The 18,498-nt window shown below is 36.0% G+C and overlaps 1 protein-coding gene across 1 annotated transcript; it reads right to left on the bottom strand.

Annotated features, from left to right (window-relative positions):
• Window positions 1–11,888: 11,888 nt before the first annotated feature.
• LOC127096826 (uncharacterized) lies at window positions 11,889–18,480 on the bottom strand. The gene is made up of 2 exons (XM_051035364.1): window positions 18,335–18,480; window positions 11,889–11,979 (listed from the first exon to the last, which is right to left on the bottom strand). The coding sequence occupies exons 1-2, from the start codon at window positions 18,478–18,480 to the stop codon at window positions 11,889–11,891; spliced, it is 237 nt and encodes a 78-aa protein (XP_050891321.1).
• Window positions 18,481–18,498: the final 18 nt, after the last annotated feature.

Raw genomic sequence — 18,498 nt, forward strand, 5'->3', positions numbered from 1 at the left:
AATGACGATCCCGAGGAACATGAGTTTCTCTCTGGAAACATACATAACCCGGCCTTTCGCTATTTCCATAAGATCCTGACCCACACCTTATTTGGGAAGAAGCCAAACAGTACCACAGTTTCACGTGATGAACTCTTCATCATATTTTGTGCTTCTCAGAACCGTCCAGTAAACGGTGCCACTTTTATGTTAGCTAATTTGGACCACCTTATCCAAGATGAGCGAGCACCAATTCGAATAGGCGGTTTGATAACTATGATAGGTAATGCTATTGGATTACGTCAGCCTATGCTTGACTTAAGCCCTTTTTGTGGCATTACTACTATGAGTGTACCCTTCCTCTTCAACACTTTGTTTATAGCAAACCTAGGGTCTGATAAGTTTGAGCTTATTATTGATAACCAAGTTCTCTGCCTATTCACCATGCCCGATCCTAGGACTAGTGTTCATAACCGCAACAACTGGCTCTACAATCTGAACGAAACCCCCTCTCCTGCTAGATCCACTGAATCCATCCAGGACTATGAGATTTGTGATGACTATGAGATTTATGATGACCAGATTCCTTATGCTGAATCAGATCCTCAGACACCATCTGGATATTATGATATTGATCCTCCTCCTCAACCTGCTCAGACCGAAGAATCGGCAATACCCGACCTTAGACATCATATGCCCGGAACTGATTATAATACTTCCATGGAAGCTTTGATGTCAGAACAAGATGCCCTCAGAGAAGAGTTCACTAGCCTGAGGCACGAATTTCTGGGATACATGAACAGTATGACAAACCAGTTTCACGAGTTGCTATACCGTGTTAACTCCTTTGCTCCTCCGGCCAGAGATCGTGCAGATGGATAGAATTTATTTATTTTTCTTAGTTATTTAGTCTTAAGCTAGATTAATTATTTAATGTTATTTCATTATATATTCGTATTTGTTTCTCTTTCGCACTTTTTGTTTTTCTCCATTGTTACATTATGATTATTTTATTGAAGCTATTTATTCATTTTATTATGTAATATCTGCTCTCTACTGTTGCTGCCTACATGACGTATTAAAGAAAAATATATTTATGCACTATTATGCAAAGTAGAATAGCATGCAAGAGAAATTAATTAGCAAAATAAAATAATCAAAAGCAAAACAAAATAATAAAAATAAATATATTACCAAAATCATTATGAAGAACGCTAGCTGAAGCCTTGCCAAAAAGACTGTGTGACGAGCGTCACACAATCTATGACGGATGGCACGCCAAGTACTTGTGACGCCCGTCATGCATCTGTAACGAGCGTAACACCTTTCTGACTAGGTGAACGTTATAGTGCCGTTGGAGACGAACGTTACACCCTTCAACTTTTTATCTTCCCCATTTATTCATATTTACCCACATTTATTTACTTTTCAACCACCTCTTTTCCAACTTCCAATTTTTTTTCCCTATAAATACCCACCAAACCTCCCTTCATTCACCACAAACCATTCTCTAATATCAAATACATTTCTTTTCTTTCCAAATTACTCCTTCAAATTCATTCATCACTATGGCGGGAAACCAGAATTTCGGAAATATCATCTTCTGATCCGAAGATGAAAATTATCAAAGGGAGCAATTCGAGCGTTTCCAACAGCGAGGCGTCGTCTCCACCAGGTATCCTGATTTAACTTGTTTACAACAATTAGGATTACTCCAAGGTATCGAGTGGATGCTCCGCCTTGCCGACTTAACCTTCCTTTGCACTCATAATCAACCCACCTACCCCTCCCTAACCTTAGAATTCTTAAGTTCATACGAATACACCACTTCCGCCGGTGAAGACGAATTTTTAACCGGTACCGCAACCTTCCGTATGTTCAACACCGAGTACTCCTTAACCCAAAACCAATTGAGTACCATGCTACAATTTCCCATAGAAGGTCAGGTACACCCCAGAATACCTCCAAACTCAAACTGGAACACAGTTGCCGTTTTCGACCTTTTCAAGCGAATTTCTGGTGTAGATGCCAACAACTGGGAAGAGCTCCTTCTTTCCCACATACATAACCCAACTATCCGGTACTTTATCCGCATCTTGCAAAACACCGTTTTTGGAAGACCGAACAACAGCAAGGTCAACTCAAAGGAGTTATTCTTCCTCCAATGCGTCTTCGAACCGGATACTAAGGTAAACGCCGCCTCCTTTCTATTTCATCATATCCGCACCTTATGTGCTAGAGGCCGGCAACCTTTTATAATTGGTGGATTAATCACCACCATAGCACTTGGCCTAAACCTAGGGGATAGACTCCAAACTTTAGAATCTCTACCTCCCCTATTTATGGATATCAGCTACTGTCGATCCAGCCGCCTGATTAAGAACAGAGTAGGCGGAGGATATTATCTTATGGTGAACAACCAGGCAGTCCCAAGCGTTGTTCTACCCAACATTGCCTTAACTGATGTCACAAACCCCAACCGCCACCTCTATGATCTAAACGCTCCCGAAGCTACAAATCCTTCACATGCAAACCCGCCCGCAGACGAGTTTGAAGAAATGGAGCAAGGTGATCATGCTCCTGCACAATAATCAGTTCCGCTCAACCCTTCCGATAATGCAACTGGCCCATCCTCACAACGTCGTCGACGAAGAAGGCCTGCAACCAACGACGACATCATGGATGCTATTGATGGTATGCAAGCACAGAATGTCGAGATGATGCAAATGATGTGTCAAATGCAACAACAACAGGATGCTAGGAGTGCCATAACCGACCAGCGGTTCACTGAGCTGTTCAGCAGGTTTGACAACTTAGAAATACGTCAACGATCACCAGGTCCAAGAACAAGAGGCGGAAGGCCACATTTATTTTAGTTCCCTTTTCCTTTCTTTTTTGAATTTCGTTTCCTTAAAACATTGGGGACAATGTTTAATTTAAGTGTGGGAGGGAAAACCGTGTTCTTTCTATCCTCCTTTTTCCTTTTTCAAGTATGTACTTTTCTTTTCATTATTATTTCCCTGCGAAAATAAAAATAAAATATTATCATAATATAGATTTATTTTAAGTTAAGTCCCTAGCGTGAAAATTTCGTATTATCTATTCCCCTCAATTTTCTTGAGCCATAACAAAAATTTAACACACCCAATAAGTATAAAGGTCGCTTATTTTATAAAACTTGAGTGAAATTAAGACAAAAATTATTACCATAACAACGCTCTAAGAACCTCAACATGTTAGATCAGGATAAGCACCTATTATACCAAGTCCATGGACTTTTAACCTTATAGTAACCCCAAGTAGTTTATACGAGAAGTCAGCACCATCTTAATAGTAAACTACGTGGAGAGCCGATGAATATAAGTGAATGATTCCCAAAGTAACATAAAAAATATATATATATCAGGAAATGCACTAATTAAGTTAGGTGATCCTTACCAGATCATTTATTCTAAAGGTTGCAGATCATACAAAAGCATAATACGAGAGATCCATTATGAGTTGGTTCAGTAGGTATCTGGTACTGAACTTGGTAGGGCGGACTACGGTCCGATCCCCCGCAATTTGCAATGGACTGAATAACGAAGTTATCCGACTTATGTACCAGAACTTCTAGCTGAAAGGGGATCAGAATCACTAACCGGTTACTCCACTATGTGCGCGAAAAGATAAAGGGCTTAATGTGATTTCGCTAGAATGAAAACGGGTGAAATAAGAGTAAAGGAACTAGGACAGCTATAATGGCATTACTTGAACTGGTTTGCATGAGGTGAGGTTATCTGAGGTTGTGACGGTGGTTGTCGATGTCAAGATTAAACTCAAGTCACTTCTAAACAAGGTTTACATGCAACCTAGTACGAATTGATGTGTGTTTTGAAATTTCATCTGGCTAAAATTTTTTAAGTTCTATACCGTATTTTGCTTGAGGACAAGCAAAGATCTAAGTATGTGGGAGTTTGATAACATGAAATTATATCACATTTTAGGACTTAATTCAATTAAATTATATTATTATTTACTCTAATTTATTTCATTTTATCGGATATTACGCGGTATTTCCTTTCTATTTATCTCAGGTATCTATTTGAAGCAAAAGTAAAAAAAAGGAAGAAAAGGAGGTGCAAAAAGAAGTTTTTGGAAACAAATAGCAAAAGCCAAGCCCAGCACAAAGAAGGCACAGGCGTTGTGCCTGTGACGAGCGTCACAGAGGTTGTGACGAGCGTCACACATGGTGTGACGGACGTCACACCATTCCCCTATATTTGAGGCACAAGGAACGCTTCAGAGACGTTGAGTCCTATTTCCACGCCCAACTATTCTGCACGTTGAAGACTTTTGACGCGGAAGGCAGTTGCAGGAGGTAGCATATAAATAGTAGCTTTTTGGAAAGCTCTAGGACGACGCTTTTTCCAGATTTTTGCCGTTTTCGCATTTTTCTTCTTCCAGCAGCTTAGGCATATTTTTACAATATTACTTTTACAAATTTTTATATTGTTTTCTTTTGCAATTCTATATTCTTTTCTAGCTCTTAATTAATTTTTCGCACAATAGTTTCTACACCGGAAACTATTGTGTACCTTTTACCGGATCTAACCTTACGTTAGAATCTAGTTTTTTATTCCTTCGTTTTATTTTTCTGCCTGATTGAAGAACTCAAGAACAAATCCAACTGGTCTGTGGTGGAGTGTTCAAGACTGCTATTTAATTATTCAGGTTCTATATTTATTTGTTGAATTTATATATGCTTGTTTTTACTATTAATTTATACTATTTGCCTGCGATGAGTCTGTTTATGCATGATATTTATTTAAGTCTGTTTAGCATGTCTGGCTAATTTATTTAGGTATCGGTATGTAAAGTAAGCGGAATGAAGGAATCAAAACTAAGTTGGTTTAATTAAGTTTAAAATTAAAATCACTCTTTTTACGGTCTCAATTTACAGGTTTAATAACAAAGTTTTTGTACGAAAGTAAAAGACATAAAGAAGTTAAAATCAATAGAGCGAGAGTTTGAGGTTTTGACTGGACAGTGTAAATTGGACATTAATTCTAGATCAGGGCGAGAGCAATTTTTAGAGTTAATTGAATTCTAACCTTTTTCAAAAAGTATTTTTAAAGATTGAATGTGAGGGCGAGAGTTAAGCATTTGAATTTAATTATATAACCTAAGTCAACAGAGCGAGAGTTTGAGATAAGGGTGTTTAAACGATTAGTGTTTTCTTAAAAAGAGTTTCTACGGATTCTATTGTTTTCAAAAAGTGGTTTTTGACTTAACTATAAGTGACAGCTACGTTAATATAAAATCATAGTTTATTCAACAGAGCGAGAGTTTGAGATAAAACTTTTAACCAATAGCGTCAACTGAAAAGATTTATTTTTAAAACCAAGAAACCAATAAAGAATTGATTCCCTAATTACGACGAATTACGTACCGATATCCTCTTTATTGATATTTAATCTAGATTTTAGTTTAGTTTTAACTTTTCCCCCAAACAATCAAAATATCATCTGCCTTAGCTTTACGAAGTAACCTTAGATAACGGTATATCGATTCATAAGTCCCTGTGGGATCGATATCTTTTAAAACTACGCGATAGAACTGTGCACTTGCAGTTTGTACCCCAAATTCGACTCATAAAGTCGAGCGATCAGAAGAGTTAGAGGATATTAAAAGATCAAGGACTTGGAATGTAATCAATTTTGAGTTTTATCATAATTAGTCTATATAATAAATATCATAAATAAAATTGTGGGAATGCACGCTTTCCCTTGCATGTGCAAAGGTTTTTGATGAGGCACCCATGGTTAAATAAATGTATTGTGCAAAGCATGTAATATATGTCCTAGAACATAATTGGATTCGTCCGGGTAATGTTTAATAAAACCTCTGACATAATTGAATCCCAAGTGAAATTGAATCCTTTTGTATAATCGACTTCGGACGGGTAATGTTTAATAAAACCTTTGGCCTAAATGAAGCCTATGCGAAATTGAAGTCTCTGGCATAATAGGATTCGGTCAGATAATATTTAATAAAACCTCTAGCCTAACTGAAGCCCAAGAGAAATTAAAGCCTCTGGCATAATTAGCTTCGACTAAGTAACATTTAATAAAACCTCTGACCTAATTGAAGCCCAAGAGAAATTGAAGCCTCTGGCATAATCGACTTCGGCCGGGTAACGTTTAATAAAACCTCTGGCCTAACTGAAGCCTAAGAGAAATTGAATCCTATGATATAATCGGATTTTTCCGGGTAACGTTTAATAAAATCTCTGGCCTAACTAAAGCCAAAGCTAACTTAAAGCCTCTGGCATAATCGGTTTCATGGGTTATACAAAGTTGAAGTCTATGACTTAAAGCGGTGTGGTTAACTTATGAAATATCGAACGTCCGACATGGTCTCTTCAGAACTAGTCGGTCTGTGTCTAAGAACTGATAAAACTCTTTAAAAACATAAAGGCCCAGCTCACTGTGGCTTCAAACCCATGCGGTACGGCTTTTTCATTCAAAAATAAGCTGATTCATTTAAAGTCGGCTAATTTATCTAGGATTTGGGTGAACAAATACATGATTATTTATGAGATAAAACACTTGTAGACCATCATAACTTTCATATAGATAAGTGTTGAGGTAGTAAAGGTAGGATTGTGATTAGCTGAACCTCATTGGGATTCTCTGAATCCTCCATATCTAGAACCCACAAAGTTCTGGAACATCAGCATGAACCCACTACGACTCCTCGATTTCTCTGACCGACTTCATTATAAGCTACTCACTATTTTCCGTGACTGAAATTTTACTGTCGTTCTCGGACGGTCCCGCATCCTAATCCCGACAGGGTCCTCCAAAATCCTAGAAATTATAATTTGTCGTAGGGAGAAAACTTTGGTCATGATCGACAAGGTCATGGACTGTCAGTCTAAAATTTACAAAGTAATCCATAACATACACACAAGCCCCTTTTAAATATCCTACTAGTTTGTTCAAATAGAAATACGTAAAAATTGTTTCATACTAATTTTGGCATTCAGATGATCATAAAGGAACTTCAATCCATCAAAGTTGTTGCTTCAGAACTTGAATTCATTGGATGATCTGGTTTGGTCACTTCCACCGGTCTCACACATCAAAGATGAAATTTCCCAATCAGCTCTACAGACTTCGTCAATCATCAGAGTTTTCATCTTCTTTGGAGAACTCGGACGAAAATGCTTCGGTGGTGAAAACGTTGAAGGTTGGGATTCCTAGACATTGGGAATCGCCTTGTTTGGGACTACCTTTATTTTCTTCAGTAGTCAGGTTTCTAAACCAGATAAGTCCAATTTAGCATCATTTTGGCCGGCTACTCTCCTCGCCGCTCGGACTTCCATCATTAATTTCTTATGTCCCAAGTAGTACGCAAAGTAAATAAATAATCATTATCCAATAAAGAAATAATTTCCTCTTCGGGTAGAGACAATAGATCATGAACCTTCATCATGTGGAAGGAATCTAAGAGGGCCAAAGATCTAACCTCATGATCATTTAGTTTGTCAAATTCAAACCCGGATACCAAAAGAGGATTCCCGGTTCAATAGATAGAAAAATGATAAGACCCGTCTAACGCATATATTACTTGAGGACATCTTGGTCCACACCTAATCCGTAGAAATCGGTCTTTGAAACATTTATAGTTAGTGGTGTAAGCATGGAGAAAACTCTTACCGGGAAGACCACTAATGGCCACCCATCCACCCTTATCAACATCTTTGATTTTAAAAAAGGAGAAAAATAAGCATATGGCGGGCTCTATATCTATAGCCTCACAAACTATTTTGAAAGCCTTGATAAACCCCTAACTATTGGAACGAAGTTGAGAAGGGGCGATACTTAGGGTTTTTAGTAGATTGGATTCAAAATCGATAAAGGGAAGGTGGATATTAAAATCTTCAACTACCCCGACATAGAAATGAAAATATTCATCTTTAACTCCCCTAGGACGAGCTATGCAAACACATTCTCATGGAATACAGGGTTCCTGAATAAAATTGTCTTCATTCCCAGTAGAAGATACATTCTTCAAAGACTACAATTTATCTATCTCCATCTCGTCTATGGAGTTGTGATTGTAACTCACTACTTCTTGATCAAATGATTCCACAATCTCCATCAACGCCTCTACAGATGAATCTGATGAAGAAGAGTCAGAATTGCTAAAAGATGCGAAATATCGTTGTAAGCCTCATTTACAATATGATCCAAGTTAGCTTGGGTTAGAGTATCTCTACATCCTCTCACATAAAAATCCCAAAGATCTTTTATTTCACGAGCACTCAAGGTTCTTAATGCTTTTGTATTCTCGTCACATGCATCAATAATAGTCATTGAATAAAATAATTTGGAAGCGAAAAAAGAGTATACCTGGTCTTGAAGAACAAATGAGAATTCTGAAAGTTACTTTGAAAAGAGAAAGAATTTTTCCAACGAATGATAAACCAGAAGAAAAAGATATGATTTTAATTAGGAAGAAATCTTCTTAAAAGGATTTAAACAATATGGAATGCTTCAGATCATTGAGAGAGAGCAAATTCCCATGAAAATCCATCATTACTAAGGAAGGAGAAAATCTAATGAAAATACGTTGTCATGATTATAGATACGTCACAACAAACAAGCATCACGACATAAATGGATTGGAGGGAACTTAAAAAGAAATTTCCTGGCTTCTTTTGTCCGGGCACTTCAACCTTTTTAGATCTCATGCTCGGGGGACTTATGTACATCCCCAAAAATTAGTTGACCGACAGAGGTATGAGATCGACAAACTCTATTTGAACACTTAAGTTCTTTGAGGCCGAGTTGGTACGATAACCGAACATGATAGAGTTAACAAATCGGATAGTCGGGTTATCATTCACCAATTGGAATCCGGCTAGGACATCAGATCTACTAATCAGAATCCAGTTAAGATATCCGAGTAAGTTAGAGGGATCCGACCTCGCATAAACTCGAGAATAGTCCGAATAGTACAAGTCAGATTCGATGACAAGGCCAAAATTTTATTTGAAGGGTCATAAGAAATGGTTACAGGGTGATACATTATGACAATGAGTTATAATTAGTGAAGAGATAGACATTACATGGAAATTATAAGGGCGACAAATGTTATTGATAAATGAATTTATGAAGGATATGGAGAGTCAAACAAATGTAGAAGAGAAGGAGATGAAGACCTATAAATAGGATGATGTTTAGAGGAAAAAAGACAGACAAAAAAATAGACATACACACATAATAGACACTCCAATCAATTATTTTAGCCTCTCCTTGATTCAAAACGAATAAGTCAATCTTTTAATATTTTTGTAGCAAGAACACAATGAGTTATAACAAACTCAATGACAATTCAACATGAATTGGTGACTAACCATATCCAACGTTTTTATAAGCTATACATCTTTTACATTATAATATTCTCTAACAATATCATTGTTAACCTCAGAAAATATTACTAACTTAATAATTTAATAATTTAATATTTAATTTAAGAATATAACTTTTAAATATTATAATATAAAATCATAAAGATTAAACTTTATACACATAAATTATTAAACTCATAATATTTTAAGGTTTTATTAGTGGTAAGTGATCAAGTACAACGTGAATTTTTGTAAAAAAAACTAAAGACTCAAATTTAGTGAGATCGAAGCTTTATAAAATAATTTAAAATAATTAAAATTAATAGTTAGTATATTTTAAAAGATTAAATATGTTTTCCGTTCCTATAAATAATTTAATATTCAGTTTTAATCTTTATAATTTTTTTTTTCAAAGAATAATTCTTTTACAAATTCTGTCCATAATTGTGGTCTCTAGCGACTATTTGATTTAATCTTTTACTTGACTAAAAAAACAATAGATTACCTGGATTACAAACCTCCATAAATTTAGGGCTCTTCTTCTCTTTCAACATGTTATAAATTTTGGATAATGAAATACTAATGCCTTTTTCAAAATGACATATTGTAAACCCTCTTAACCCACAAATCCAGCCCCAAATCAGCTTTCAAATTATTCAAAGCTGTTGAGAAAAAATGAGGTATAAAACAGTTGATGTTTTCTTTCAAATTTTTCACGGATTTTTAATTATCTTTTGAACAGTTTTGTTAGAGCTAATAAGATTACATATATTGTTGAGTGTTTTCAAATTAGGAATAAACTTTTGAGTACAATGGTTATGAGGAACTTAATTCGTAGGGCACGCCAACTCTTTGATGACTACCACCAATTTTAGTTCCAGGACAATATCAGATTGTTTCTATGTGTGGCTGCCACCAATTACCAAAGACATATAAATATGATATGGTTATGTTTTAGTAATATTTTTTCATTATAATTTTGCAGAATCAATTATACATACCGTGTATTTCCAACACAATATATAACTTATATAAAAAAAGCTTATATTAGTGAAATGATAGAAGCTGTTGTGCATGAATATATGGAAGAATCCTTTGAATTTCAACTTATCTAAACAACACAGTACATACCATGTAGTAAGATATTACAAGGCCATAAGACTCTAAAAGTGAAACAGTATTTTTTCCAACTCATTGTTCAGACCAAACATCAAATTTGTACATCACTTGTTCCTTCCCACTTATAAGAAACTATGTTTTGCTTATTGTTCATTGTTTCCAGAAGATTATTTGATTGATGCTAAAAGAACAATTCAGCTCTAGACTGCTGAAAGATTTCTAACCATTCCAGAATAACAATTTGGTCAAACTTGTTTCAATGACTTTGTTCCTTTTCTTTTCTATCAAGTGGAACAAGACAACAACCACAGCTGGTACTGCGGTGGTGTGAGGAACGACCTGAACATGAGTTGAGGCACGTCGACGATGAGATTGAATCTGTTTCCGTTTCTTTTCACCATAATATAATTGCATATGAGGCTTAATAGAAATGGAATTATGGATCTATGTATTTCATAGGCTAAAATATAAGTTTCTTGTTCATTTTTTCTGCAAACCTGTTGACAGCATGTGACTCGAATTTTTTAAAATTAATTTTAGTTTAAGGAGATTTGTAATACCACAATTTAACACTTTTTTTTTCAACCAAGCATGATGTTGAATTTATATGAAGTGGTGACAACATAGTGTGCTACGTCAGCATTCGTTATATCAAATATATGTTAGAAATCAAAATTGTGGACTGAAAACTTAAGAAGGACCCGTCTTTTAAAAAAAATTGAAAAATTAAAATTAAATGTTAAAATATTTATGAGGATCTCAAACATATTTAATCATATTTAAAACGATAAAAAATATAAATGTGTATTTTATAAAATGAATATGACTTTTTTTTAATGCTCGAATATGTGTTTTTAGAAACCTATTTGATTTTTTATATAAGACTATCTAAAATGGTTTACATATTCAACACCCTCATTTTTCACTTTTTACACTCCACATCATCTTCTCTCTCTTTCACCTAATTATTCAACATCCATTCAACTTTTACTCACTACAATGATTTTCAACTTTTACTCACTACAATGGTTTTGTTTAATAAAATTCAACATCCCTCACCACTTTTATTTCATATTCTTATTTTCTTTTTTGTTTTTGTTTGTGTGATTATATATTAATAACAACTATCGATTGATATTAAATTAAAATAATTATGAGTTAAATAATTTACTTTAATTTTTTTTCCAATTTAATAACTTATTTGAATTTTATTTTTCTAATTTTATATTCTTAATTTTTTTTCTTGCAAGTAATAAAGACGAGATACATGGATAGTCATTATTAAAACAAATAAAATTATAAAAATACAATACATTAAACACTAAACACACCTAAAACGAAACACACATAACTTAATTAGTACAATAGACTCAACTCACAAACAATCTATTTAATCACAAAACATTACGAACTTTGCCCATATGTGTTTGACTAGATCTGCTTGCAATTCGTGATGTACATTTGAATCACGCACACTACGCCAAATAAGGGAATAGAGGGCGCTTTTTTTGGCCTATAACAGCGCTTTAAAGCGCCCTCTAATCTGGCGCTGGCATAGGTAAAGACAGCGTTTTTTTTCCTGGTGAAAGCGCTGTCTAAAGTGGTTCTTTAATCCCTTTAAGGGCCACTTTAGAGGGCGCTTTTTAAAGAAAGCGCCCTCTAAAGTGGAAACATTTAAGGGTTTAGAGGGCGCTTTTACTGGAAAGCGCCCTCTAAAGTGGAAACTTTTAAGGGTTTAGAGGACGCTTTTACTGGAAAGCGCCCTTTAAAGTGAAAATTTAAAGAGTTTAGAGGGCGCTTATTTTGGAAAGCGCCCTCTAAAGTGGGTGGTTATTTAATTTTTTATTTAAAAAGCGCTATATTTATTTATTTATTTTAGACAACCTGTATATTGAAGTAGTACACCTAAAACTGTATAATTTGAAGCCCTTTTTCACACATTGCATTCAACAAGCCTTATATACAACAATCCATACATATACAACAATCCACTGATATATAATCGTTTAACTTCTAAAGATTCTAAATATACAACCAATTCATAACTTAAAAAGAAATAAAACTAAGTAGCAAAAGCATCTCTGAGATGTATGTTTTTTTTGCTAGCAGCAGTCTTCTTAGCAACAACCTCTTTTTGTTCAATATCAATAGCATGAACCTAAAATATCATAAAATTAGTTAGGTGATGTATAAGATCAAGAATTAACATTTTCTATGCATAAATATCATATAATTGTGTTTATACCTTCTTTTTTTTTGATGCAACTGACTCGATTTGCTGCGTAATCCCCTTATATTTTTGGTCCCTTATCTTTTGAAAATAGAATTGATATTTGTTTAGATGGACATGTTCCATTGTCGTAGAGGGATACTTTCAAATATCCAGCATCATCATCTACGCGAATGAGGCTTGACGACAATGGAACATCTCCATCTAAACAAATATCAATTGATACTTTCAAGTATCCCTTGCCCCTTGCACGAATGATTGACTTCATAATAGCCATTTTACCTGTAATAAAGAAAACAATTAAAATCAGATGACAAATGTAAAAACAATTAAAATCATAAAAGTCATTTTACCTGTAATAAAGAAAACAATTAAAATCATTTGACCTGTACCTTTTTCACTAAGTTCTCTTTCTTTTCTTGGTTGGAATATGTTCTACATGTCTCTTAACAACATAGACGGTTGGGTTGATCCAAATACCCTCATTATGATCATTTCTAATATATGAATCATTTGATATAATATTCTCATCTTGATCATTTCTGGTAAACGATTCAATCTCAACATCAATATCACCTTGATCTCCAGTGTTTTCATCAATTACTTTGTTGGAAAAAAGAACTATAGACCATTTCGTACTTTTCGGATCATTGACATAGAACACTTGTCTAGCTTGAGAGGCTAGAATAAAAGACTCATCTTTGTATCCCACCCTATTAAGATCCACTTGCAAAAATCCTGACTTATCCATTCGAATGCCGTTATTATTTTCAACCCACTTGCAACCAAATATAGGAATCTGAAACTTCTCATAATCAAACACCCAAATGCGCTCGATAACACCAAAATACGACAGATTTGCAAATTTGGGGTTTAAGTCCTTCACACTTGATATGTGCATTGCTTCAGCTACCACGGTGACACCACTATTCTGCATAGTACTTTTATCATCTTGTTCTTTGGTATAAAATGTGTATCCATTAATCGCGTATGCGCTATAAGAAAAAACATGGAAACTTGGACCATATGCTAAGCATCTCAACCTTTCTGTTATTGAAGCGGGATCTGAATAATACTTTGAATAAATATGATCCTTAAACCAAGGTATAAAACATCGATTGTGCTCTCGTACTATCCAATTTTCATTTCTATTGGGATTTAAACCTCGGAGAACATCCTTGTGAATTTCAACATACGGCTCAACCTCATTCTCATTGTGCAGAACATACAAATGCACTTGATCCCGTTCGACCCTTGATACTGCCACGATTTTATTTCCAATTAGATTTTTTCCTTCTTTCTTTTCGACAAGCTGAGACTTGGGGAGTCCGATTGACTGAACATTAGACAAATATTCAGTACAAAACTCAATCGCTTCTTCAACAATGTATCTTTCAACCATACAACCTTCTGGTCGACTTCGGTTCTTCACGTACCCTTTTAATATTTTCATATAACGTTCAACAGGGTACATCCATCTCATATAAGCTGGTCCACACAATTGTGTCTCTTTCACAAGATGAACAACTAGATGTACCATTATGTCAAAAAATGATGGAGGAAAAAACATTTCAAGCTCACACAAAGTAATAACGATTTCTTTTTGCAACATTGGTAAGATCGCAGGATTGATCACCTTACTGCAAATTGACTTGAAGAAAGAACACAACTTAGTTATAGAGCTTCTTACTTTTTCTGGAAGAATAGAACGTATACCTATTGGGAGAAAATGTTCCATTATAACATGGCAATCATGGGTCTTTAAACTCTTTAACTTGAGGTCTTTCATAGACACAAGTCTTCTAATATCTGAAGAGTACCCTTCTGGAACTTTAACTTCACTTAGAAACTTACACAATGTTTTTTTCTCCTTTCTAGATAGAGTATAAGCAGCAGGCGGTAGATATGTTCGTTTTCCTTTCTTCAAGGGTCCTAATTCAGTTCTTATTCCCATCGCTATCAAGTCCTTTCTTGCCTTAAGGCCATCCTTAGACTTTCCTTGTATATTGAGTAACGTGCCAATAACACTTTCAAATACATTTTTTTCAATATGCATAACATCAAGAAAATGTCTCACATACAAGGACTTCCAATACGGCAATTCAAAAAAAACTGACCTCTTCTTCCACCCACTTTTGACAAGTGTGTGGGCAAAAGGCTTGCCAAACTGAGTATCCAAATCTTTCACCTTTTCAAAAATTTGATCACCCGTTAATATAGGTGGAGCTCTGCCTTGTTATGTCTCTCCATTGAACGCCTTTCTCCATCCACGGTAGTGATGATTTGAATTTAAGAATCTCCGATGACCGAGAAAGACATTCTTCTGACCAAACTCCAAGCGCTTCCAATCTGTTTTATCTTCACAAATAGGACACGCACATTGACCTTTTATGCTATACCCTGATAGATTTCCGTATGCTGGAAAATCATTAATTGTGCCAAACAACATCGCCCTCAAGTTGAAACTTTCTTTCCTATATCCATCATAAACCTCCACACCGGTCTCCCACAAAATCTTTAAATCTTCGATTAAGGGCTTCAAGTACACGTCTATGTCATTCCCTGGTTGTTTAGGTCCAGAAATCAACATAGACAACATCATGTACTTACGCTTCATACATAGCCATGGAGGTAGGTTATAAATCATAATAATCACAGGCCATGTACTGTGTGAGATACTCTGGATACCGTGTGGGTTCATTCCATCAGTAGATAATGCCAAGCGAAGGTTTCTTGATTCTTCTCCAAATTCAGGATAATCATTATCAATTTTCAACCACTGTGGTGAATCTGCCGGATGTCGATACTTTCCATCTATAATTCTTTCATCTGCATGCCAGGTCAAGTGTCTTGAATCGGTTTCACTATGAAACATGCGTCTAAATCTCGGAATAACAGGAAAATACCACAAGACTTTTGCTGGAGATAACTTGTTCTTATATCGCGAGACACCGCATTTAGGACACTCATTTAACGATGCATACTCATTTCGAAACAAAACACAATCGTTTGGACATGCATGTATCTTATCATAGCTCATGCCAATAGAGCACAACATCTTTTTGGTCTCATATGTTCGATTGGGAAGAACATTATCCTCAGGAAGCATATCTTTCAAAAGGGCTAATAACTCTGTGAAACTTTTATCCGACCATCCATTGCCCGCCTTTAAGTTGTACAACTTTAATACCGCAGACAATCTTGTGAATTTAGTGCAACCATCATACAAAGGTTTCTCTGCATCACTTACCAACCTCTCAAACATTTCGGGACAATCCTTAAGATCTCCTTCAAGTGCTTCTGCAATCTCTTCAACTCGATCACAATCGTATGTATCTGCGCCACTATAGTTTGAGGCATAGGTCGTACTATCCCCCGGTTCAACATTCTCGTTACTTTTCTCACCATGCAAATTCCAACATGTATAACTTCGATCAATTCCATGCCTCATTAGATGCGATGTCAACTGAACTGCGTCAACCCGTTTCCCATAACAACAACCCAAGCAAGGACATATCATTCTACTGGGGTCTTCGGCGTGCGCAACGGCAAACTTAACGAATTCTGATACCCCATTCTCGTACTCTCTCGACAATCGATTGGAAGACATCCATGTATTATCCATTACTAATTAGAATAAACAAAAAACAATTTCAGAAGAGAAACCAATTTCAGAAGATACTCTGTGCAGGGCATTCATGTCTCCATTTACTCTATCAAATAACATCCATACCTAAACTTCTTAAGTTACTAGCTACGCTATGTACTGGTTGGCTGTTAATGAAGAATTCAAACACATTCGGACCTAGGTTTCTAATGATACTGGTGTTGACACAAAATCAGATGTTCATAGGTCGTATAACCCTAACTACTGGGTAATGTAGTCCCATTGCATGCGCTATCATGGTCACTAAAAACCAACCGTCAATTGCCTAATAAACCCAAACTATTTAAATGACTATGAATATTGAAACTTTACAGGTCGAAACAAACGTAGCATAGACAACAATAACATAAAACTGAAATGGGGCAAAGCTAAAACAAAGCAATAGTGCAAGAAATAGGGCAAAGCTAAAACGAAACAAACGTACCTTTGATTGGTAGAAGGAGGAAACGTCGTAGATCTAACAGAGGTGGAAGGAGAACGCCTTAGAACCCTAACGTGAAAAAGAACGAAAATAACAGAGAGTGAAATAACAAAACGCGCAGTATGTTATAATTTTAATGTTTACAAAAGGGGACCTTAGAGGGCGCTTGTGGAAAAAAAGCGCCCTCTAAAGGGGGCCTAAGAGGGCGCTTATGGAAGCGCTCTCTAAGGCTTTCCAGAAGCGCTTTATAAGCTGGAAATGCACATGGACTTATAACAGCGCTTTATTAAAAGCGCCCTCTAAGGGTAACTTTAGAGAGCGCTTTCTAAAAAGCGCCATGTATTGTTGTCCTTCTATCTCGTCCTTATTTTTTCGCTTCACCTTAGAGGGCGCTTTATTACAAAAGCGCCCTCTAAAGTGCGCTGTCTATTGCTCCTTATTTTTTCGCTCCACTTTAGAGAGCGCTTTTGTAATAAAGCGCCCTCTAAGGTGCGCTGTCTATTCCAGTATTTGGCGTAGTGGCATCACGGATCTAGCACACACATGATTCCTAAATGCAGGTAGCACCTCAGTCGAAAATGACTACGGTGTACTAGACTTACTTGCCTCAGATTGATCATAATCTGTACAATGTTGAGCATATGTATCTCGTTCGTCATCAACAATCATATTATGCAATATGATACATGACCTCATGATGAGAGTCAAATCAGTTATGTCCCACAAATGGGCTGGTTCGTGAATGATTTTAAATCCCCAAATACATGTTTGATGTCCTTCCGACGTCCCTCATGATATTTTGCAAATAACTTATCTGGTTCACTTTGAGGAAGTCTAATTGATTTGACGAAATTCAGATAAGAATGGTATATATTGTCAGCAAGATGGTATGCCATATTATACGCACGTTGATTCACAAAGAAGTTCATTCTGGAGTATTTCCCTATTAAACATCATCGAACACGGGTGAACGCTCTAGAACGCTTATATCGTTCAATGTGCCCGGACATCCAAAAAAGGCATGCCAAATCCATAGATCATAAGCTGCAAATGCTTCAAGAATAACAGTGGTGGTTCCCTTATCTCCCCGAGTAAATTGACCTTCCCATGTTGTAGGACAATTTTTCCATTCCTAGTGCATACAATCAATACTCCCAATCGTCCTCGGGAACCCCCACATTTCACTAACATGTCGTATTCTTTGTAGGTCATCTTGAGTTGGGGCTCTGAGATGCACTGACTCATACAATTGTATGATTCCTTTACAGAATCTACATAAGCACTCCAATGTTGTAGTACCTCCTATTTTGATGTATTCATATGCTAACATTCGCATGGTCATGGTACATTTTTCAAATGCATATATACCTTCTTTTTTGGATGCGTCAACTCTTTGGGTGAAGTAGTTGTCACTACTAGATAGGTCCCCAACGATCCGAAGGAACAAATGTTTCCACATTCGGAATTGTCGATGAAACATTGCATCATGATATGTAGGTTGTCGTTTCATGATCTCTATTGAGATATTTTCTCTTGACACGAGGTGTATTTCCTTCCCCTATTTGGTTTTGTCGCTCCCTGAACCGGTTGACGATATACCTCTCTTCGATTTCAGACTGCCTTTTGTAAGCTTCGATATCAAAAGGAAATTCTGAAGGATCCATTGATATTTTTTTTAGTAA

Source organism: Lathyrus oleraceus, chromosome 6 (genome assembly GCF_024323335.1).
Source record: "Lathyrus oleraceus cultivar Zhongwan6 chromosome 6, CAAS_Psat_ZW6_1.0, whole genome shotgun sequence".
NCBI lineage: Eukaryota > Viridiplantae > Streptophyta > Magnoliopsida > Fabales > Fabaceae > Lathyrus > Lathyrus oleraceus.